At 35.3% G+C, this 7,913-nt stretch overlaps 1 protein-coding gene and 1 long non-coding RNA gene across 4 annotated transcripts; both read left to right on the forward strand.

Annotated features, from left to right (window-relative positions):
• Positions 1-840: 840 nt before the first annotated feature.
• Positions 841-6,490, forward strand: LOC119990473. 3 transcript variants are annotated; one of them, XR_005466047.1, is made up of 4 exons: positions 864-1,015; positions 1,147-3,069; positions 3,840-4,962; positions 5,784-6,490. It is a non-coding gene; the product is annotated as an uncharacterized LOC119990473 (long non-coding RNA). The 3 variants fall into 3 exon arrangements; XR_005466048.1 differs by having other exon boundaries at positions 865-1,015; positions 6,055-6,490; XR_005466046.1 differs by lacking the exons at positions 3,840-4,962; positions 5,784-6,490 and having other exon boundaries at positions 841-1,015; positions 1,147-3,299.
• A 772-nt stretch (positions 6,491-7,262) lies between these two features.
• On the forward strand, positions 7,263-7,682 carry LOC119991560 (chitin-binding lectin 1-like). The gene has a single exon (XM_038837904.1). The coding sequence runs from the start codon at positions 7,263-7,265 to the stop codon at positions 7,680-7,682; it is 420 nt and encodes a 139-aa protein (XP_038693832.1).
• The last annotated feature ends 231 nt before the right edge of the window (positions 7,683-7,913 follow it).

Genomic DNA, 7,913 nt, shown 5'->3' on the forward strand with positions numbered 1-7,913 from the left:
ATGTGACTAGTGTTCTTAACAAATTAAAAAAAATTAATTTATAGAAGTAATTAGAAACTTAATTTGATTGAAAATACAGTTATTAATTAATTTATGTTTTCATTCTTTTCTCTCTTTTCAATAATTAAATTATTTAGAATTCAATATATGCACTAAATAATTAAGTACTAAAATTATATTACTCTAAATATTAATAGAGACAAAATAACAATAATTCAACTAAAATGCATCTCCAAATAAAATAACAAATATGTTAATAATAATTCAATTGCAACTCTAACAGTTAATAATAAGGAAAAGAAAAAAAAAGACAGTGATTTTTATTAGAACTCTATAATTTTATATTCATAAAGTATTTAAATGAAGAAATGAATATAAAGGATAATAACCTAGAGATTTTTTGTGACTATAATTGGATTTTATATGTATGGAGAGACAAATTGTTGAGAATCCCACATTGGTTGGAAGACCAACTGGGTGTGGTTTATAAACTCAAGGCACCCCTTAACAAATAATTAGGTCTTTTTCTTTGAGCTCAAGAACCATTAAGTGAGACGGATTATAGAGAAACAAAATCTTACAGGCCCGATGTATCTACGAGAATCAATAAACCCAATGTCATCAATAAAGTTGGTTGTATGAGCCTTGAGGGGTGTGGATATATGACAGAGATGATACAAGGAATGCATACCCATCAACACTTGATATTCACATGCACGAGCACAGCTAACCTGGGTTTTGTTTGTGTTTTCTCAACTTTTCCACTTTTCGTTAAATTCCACCGTCTTGGCTGTTGCATGCCTGCCCTAATTCACAAGGAAGGTGAAATGCACATGTATATATTCATCTGCGAGTCAAACCTCCTCACGTGTGAAATGTAGCAGATACACACACACTCGCACGTACAAATATCCTCTCCATGATATATCTTATCTCTATAAAAATCAGCTTGCAAGCATCTACACCCAGTTGACATAACAACTCGATCCCCTCTATCTCTTTGAGAATTTATTGGGTACGTATATACTGCCTTCTTTTCTTCTTCTTCTTCTTCTTCTTGCTTCTGATTAATTTCTAAGTCTGTGATGATTTGTACGTTTGAAATATTCGATCCGTTGATCGATCGAGGCTGTTCTCCATTTTCAGGGTTTTCTTTCAAAGGCTGGAGTTCAGTGACTCTCCAATAAGGAATAACAAGTTGGGAGTTGGGATTTATCATGTTGATTAAAGGGGTGAGTGAATTCCATGCTATTGCTTTGTCAAGTGATTAGTCTTTTGCATATTAACCCTTTTGTTCGTTGTCTGTTCGACCTTGAATACATAAAAAACAAAAACCCTAATGAGTAAGGATGGTTTTGAATTTCAATTTGAAGAGATTATATCGATTAGGTTATATAATTAATCAAGGAAAGCCAATAACATATCAACATGTGCATATATATGTGTGTGTGTGTGTGTGTATATAGTGTTTGACACAAGGCTAGCTCATACCACAATTAATGTTGCTGTTGTTCCAAGGATCACTTCTATATATGTTTAATTTGCCTATCATTATAGAATTCAAATTTCGTTTAATCTTAGTTTTATAGTTATTATTGGAGGTCAATATAGAAAGAGAAAAACATATATGATATATAGCTAGCTAGGAACGGAGCAATTAATTAATTAATTTTGCAGACAAAACTTCACCATGGCTGTTTAATCTTAATAATATATAGAAAGGCTCATAGTTGGAAGAACATTGCCAAGATTTGGTGCAACTTTTTGCCTAGCTAAAGAAAGAGGAGAGGATTTCATGCTAAGCATATCTTACTATAAACGAGCTCAAAATAGAGCATAAGCTCATACATCCAAGTCCTATATACTATATATGTATTATATATCCAATTCCTATATCTATTATCTGGATATTTCGTATACTTCTCTCTCTTCTGATCCACTGATATACTCTCTGACGAAGTTGTAGAACACCAGAACACAGTTCAGTTGATAAAATGTGGGCCCTCCCTTTTCAGTTATTTTGGCAATATTTTCCTTCTAGGAGTCTAAACTCAAAGTATCACTTTTCACCCTGAAAAAGAAAATACCGTTTGGAGATGCAGTCAAACAAGAATCTTACTCCTATTTTAATCCTGGCCTTGTAATAATGATCGTCTCTCTCTCTCTCTCTATTCTTAGTGAAAATTAGTTCAATGTATGTCTGTGCAGTAGTTTGGACATGCATATTGATGAAACTTAATTTGTCTTTGTACTTTTTAGAGTTATATATAGCCATATAGCTAGGGTCCTTTGGACACACATGCATTGTTAATTGTTTGTAGTATTTGTGTTTGGCCATTTCTAAGTAAAATGTGTGTGGTTAAGCCTTTTTCTTATGAACAAGAAAATACAAAAGGCAAAATATGCATATGCATGTAATGAAAGTGGGTTTGGTTTAATTTAATTAAATTCAAGGTCGAACAGGACAGCGAATGTGAGGTATAAAGCGACGGACTGTTCATTTGATATGGCTTTTACACGGAGATCAACACCCACCCGCCCTCAGTACTGTCTCTCATGCTTGGATATATATATATATATATATATATATATATATGCTACATTTTTTATATTGTTTTATTGACATATTGTATATATATATATGCTTTGAAAGAATTTGTAGGTCTCACTATTTGAACTTAAAGGGGAAAATTCTTAATTTTATTTTGCATTGGACCAAAAATATCTTAGTGTCCTGTGTGTGTCAAGACTATATCCCACATTGGATTGATATAATCCAATCAAGTGATATATAAGTAAAGTCCTAACACCTTCCACACAAGTGACACATTTTTTTGAACCTAAGAATCAATGGTGACGATCCATGAAGAATAAATTCATACAAGTCCATGGCCAGAACGAACAATATTCTTGATGTGTTTGAGCTTGGATTTTCAAAAAGCCTAGGTATGGTTCTCATTAATGTCATATTAATGTCTAAACTCTATACATATAGGACACTGACTTATTTTATTTTAATTTCGCCAGCTCTCATTTTCAATACACTAAGCAGGATGGATGCCCGGGATGGTAAGAATCCCCACCACTAGTGTCAGTATACACTAATAGGCACAGAAGTGACAAAACATATTATGAATGTATGATACAACGTTGTAGTCCGAATATTAATTTGTAAACTCACCCCACTTTGAGACATTTGGTTTTGACCTACATTACTGGCCCATATTACTCTTAGTGGACTTATCTAGGCGTAAGTCATGTATTGCTCTTTATTATATTCCATTAGCCCATTGATCACACATAGTTGTGAGCTATATATTATGTTAATTCATAGGTTTATTCAGTGCACATTCGAAAATTAATGATCCTGATGAATGTGGGTTCGATATAAAAAAAGAAAAAGAACAATTAATCTTATTAACAAATCATAGTAAAAACAATCGTCAGTCAACTCGATCACTCTTCATCGTTTTTTGACATGAAACTTTACCAGCAAAGATGTCGTAGTAATCGGAAGGTACGCAATGCTACAAGAACCAATAATACGCACCCGTTAGTCAAAGCAGGTCACGTGTCAAGTGCAACAGATTCTGACATTTCAACCTTCCAATTAAAACCCCACTTTGTAAGATATTTTAACAACCAACGTCCAAATAAATAGGTTTTCAAATTTAAATAAATAGGGTTTTCTTCTTCTTTCATTCCTAAAGTAATTACGAGTTTCAGGTCCTTAATTATTTTATTTGGTTTTATTAATTATTATAGAAAGTTAATTAGCTTGTTATTTATCATGAATTTTGTTATGTACATATATATATATATATCCTGATTGGTTTCAGGTGTCCCATGCACGATGGATATGGAGGTGGCTAGAGATCGAAGCTTGTCAGAATGAAGATAGCTAGAGATTAATTGCTGTCAGTGCTTGGAAAAATGAGTGAATTCCATGCTATCCATGTCAAGTGAGCAGTTCCTTAACAGATTAATCTTTGTTTCATTGTCTGTTCGACCCTGAAACCCTTTCTTCTTAGGCCCCATATATATATATAAAGTTATAAACCCTAGATCCTAGTTATATATCTCAAAAAATAGAATAAGGTAGAAGATGAAAAATTGGTTCCAATATAATTGGCAGAAAACAAAAAAAAAGTACAAGGAATCAATATATAGTCGGATAAATGGCAATCTCAAAACAAAGCTATAGCAATTTTACACACACACACACACACACACATATATATATATACTTGAGTATTATGCATACAAATGTTGCTAACTGGGACTGTAATAGGAAAGTGCAGGCTATAAGCTACTCATGAAACCTAGAAAAGAGAAACCAAATTCATCTGGTAAAAGAAAGTGAAATGGTGAAATAATTTTAGGACCCACCCTACTTTTCCATACATGGATGTATGTGTTTGGCTGGTTCTAGTCATCTTTTGTTATTTTCTTTCTTTTTAATATTCCCGTATATCAAATTGAATTGATACATGCATACACTACGCTAAGTTTCCCAACAACCCTTGTTTCTTATGTAAGAATTGGAATGTACTTTTTATTGCCTAGAAAATCTGGGAAAAATGGAAGGGAAAAAAAAAACCTCTTGTTTAGATAAGGGCGGCTCTACCTGGTTGCTGCTCAATGCCCCATATTTTTCAAAAACTACGATTATATAGTAGTTAGCTACTTAGCTCAAGCAACTCCTTTTCTAGTGTTTGCCCGGTTCCCGTAGACTCAGGTATGTCACAGTCTTAGATATCTATGTAAGATGAAGTTTCAAGGTGGAACATGACAATGAAATAGAGGTGTGATGAAGTAGGGACTATTTACTTGACCTGGGTTTGCATGGAATTTAAAACCTCATAGATATTCAGTTGTTTGACAAGGCTCCAGTTGATGCATGGAACTATCAAATGTTACGTTTCCACCATTAATTACTGCTCTCTCAACTGGATTTCCCAGGTTTGACTTTTAATTCTGAACTCTCTCTCCCTTGTTTTCTTAGTCTTTCCTGAGCGAACAAGCTGCATGTGTTTTCTTTCATTTCTGTAGGTGAAGGATTATGATAAACATCTATTTCCATTTCCATATATATGCATGCTTCAGTGCTTAATTTGTGAGACCGGCACAAATGTTTCTTGACATTCTCTCTATACTTTCCTGGTCTTTTTTTTTTCTTTTATAAACTTACTGATTTTATTTAGAGAAAGGAGACAAATATCGGGACAGAAGGAAGGCCCACGATTGGATTGAATTCACCTAGTTCTAATTCATGAAAATCATGTGTATGAACATAAATCTAAAAGAGTTTTATGTAGACAATAAAGTTAAATATTGATGATACATGAATGGAAATTAGTAGCTCAAAGAAAAGAGGGTTGTCAGAGTGAAAGTAGCTTAAGCGACTCCAAAAATCACTTGAGCGAAAACATAAGCGATTCCAGGAAGTTAGCTACTTGAGGGACTTCGAAAGGCGCTCAAGTGACTTTGCCAACATACACACATTTTGACAGATTTTTTCAACTGACGTATCTTCGTTCAAACATTATGAATAATATATAGACATGTGGGTTCGTCAACAACCGTATAAGTACATATTTTCCTGTGCATTTGCGACATAATAATTCTAGATACTAAGATATAATAGATACTAAGATCAAGTACATAGAATAGAATTTGAAAGTTTCACATATATACATGTGCATGAAATTTGCATAAGAGAGAATAGTGTCACTTTTGTTTATGTCAGAGGCACAAAAATTGCTGCTTTATTTCTTGTGTAGGAAAGATCATGTTATCTTGGGAGATTGTTGTTCGATCACCAAAAACAACTATGGGGGACAAATCAATCTTAAAGAGACAATGTTCAATGTTGGACTTGATTATTTAGGTGTATTCTATTCTATATCCAACAACAAAGTTTTTATTCCTATACGATTCTTGTTTGATTTCCTCTCATTTATGTTACTATATTGTATACATTGGAATTCGGATCTACTGATGGGGAGAAATACACAATTTGATACCTCAAAAGGGCATATGTACATGGAACAGGCAGTTATTGCAGATAGGAGGAGATGAGGGAATCAACAATTCACCTACCCTTCTTTGATGCGCTCAGTGAACTTTTCCTTCCTTTTGGGTTCCAGGTTTTGGCAATTGAAGCACTCTGGAAGGCTGTAGTAGAGAGGTTTCGATCATGCTGATATATGGTCTTACAGCTTTATCTGATTTCGATTATAGAATTATGTAATTTATTGTATGTGTATGTCCTGCTGCCATGGGCCGGAGACTCTATAGAGTTATTTTGACTGGGCTTGACACTGCAGGCTTTGTATGGGCTGTTCTGGGCCGGGCTTGGTATAGTCCGTAGTTGTACGAGGTAGCCGAGTTTGAGAAAGGTATGTTGAAGCCCAGCCCAGCCCAGCCCTCAAAATAGCACCTTCAATCATTGATTATTATAGCTAACTTGGTTGATACGAATTATCGACATATGGGGATGTTGACTTTTTTAAGTAATCGAGAGACCTAAATTGTACAACACGGTGCATTTGGCAGTGCGTTTTGCAAATGATTTAAAAATGATGGTGGAAATGATTTATGCAGGTCGGGTGCTTCGATTTGATCGGTCGCCTACCTTCATTGGTGACCGGACGACGGAGAAAGGTGGGGGTCTTGTGGGTTGCTGAGTCGGGAGGGAGGGGTCAGGTTAGAAATATGAAAATTTATGGTTTAGTTTTCGTAATTTGGTAGGTAGACTTTGTAATTTCATAATTAATTTTTAATATATTTCAATTTGCTTAGTGATGTATCAAAACACTTTTTGTCGGTACAAAATACAACACGCTCCCACACAGATCCATATAATATATACATGTAAACATAACGAAAAATAACAATAAATTAGACATATGTATAACCAATTGAAGTCTTATAAAGTCTAGCCGGTGGCCGGTGGGGGCCCATACATTAGGACATTCCACATGCAATGCAATTCCCTTATTGAACAAGCTAGGCAACATCAATTGAAAAACAAGTCCATATACTAAACAAGGTCTAATTCATCAACCTTCTAGTCAGTAGTCACCACTAAACCACCCCAAAATACCTTATTAGCCCTTCTCCATGCACCTAACGTTACAAAACCTATCTCTATCAACCTTGAATCATATTTTCTCCTCCACTATATTACTCAACTCTCCCTCTCCCTCTCCAATCCATACACCACCGACTCTCTATCTTCCAAAATTGGTCTGAAAAAAATGGATGGTCGCAATGTTTTTGTGTTTATAAGCATGATATTCCTTCTGATCTCTGCAATCAACGGTTCAGATTCAAGGAAGCTCGATGAAACCGGTGTCCCGGGGCCCACTGGCGAGAAGTGTGAACCATGTGGCCAAACCTCTCCTCCTCCTCCTCCACCAGTACCGTCACCACCACCACCGTCTCCACCTCCACCGTCATCCCTGTGTCCTCCGCCACCGTCGCAGCATCCTCCGTCTCCCAAGAAGCCGCCATCGGGATACTACCCTCCGCCGCCGCCGTCTTATATTTACATCACCGGTCCACCAGGAAATTTGTACCCAATTGACAATGATTTCGGCGGCGTCGACAGGAATTTGAAGGTGGGTCTGTCAGTTTTCATTGGATGGGGATTATTGGGACTTTTGGGTTTCTCTTGAATCATCCCGTTATTAATATTGGAAGAATTATTCTGGTCAAGATTATTACGTTAAGAGAATTATTGTGGCCTAAAAATAGCAGGTTTTTTAGCTCGTCGATCGCTAGCTGTTTAGTGTTTGTCTGGAAATGTTCAATAATTCTAGCGAAAATTTCTTTAATTTCAGTAGTTTTTGATTAGATTTGTGTTCAATTGCAATCAATAAAACATGTGATCTGGTTTAAATTGAATT

This window comes from Tripterygium wilfordii, chromosome 22, assembly GCF_013401445.1.
Source record: "Tripterygium wilfordii isolate XIE 37 chromosome 22, ASM1340144v1, whole genome shotgun sequence".
NCBI lineage: Eukaryota > Viridiplantae > Streptophyta > Magnoliopsida > Celastrales > Celastraceae > Tripterygium > Tripterygium wilfordii.

Excerpts from the sequence above, each read along its gene's own strand:
- LOC119991560 (XM_038837904.1), top strand. The coding sequence starts at position 7,263 with ATGGATGGTCGCAATGTTTTTGTGTTTATAAGCATGATATTCCTTCTG.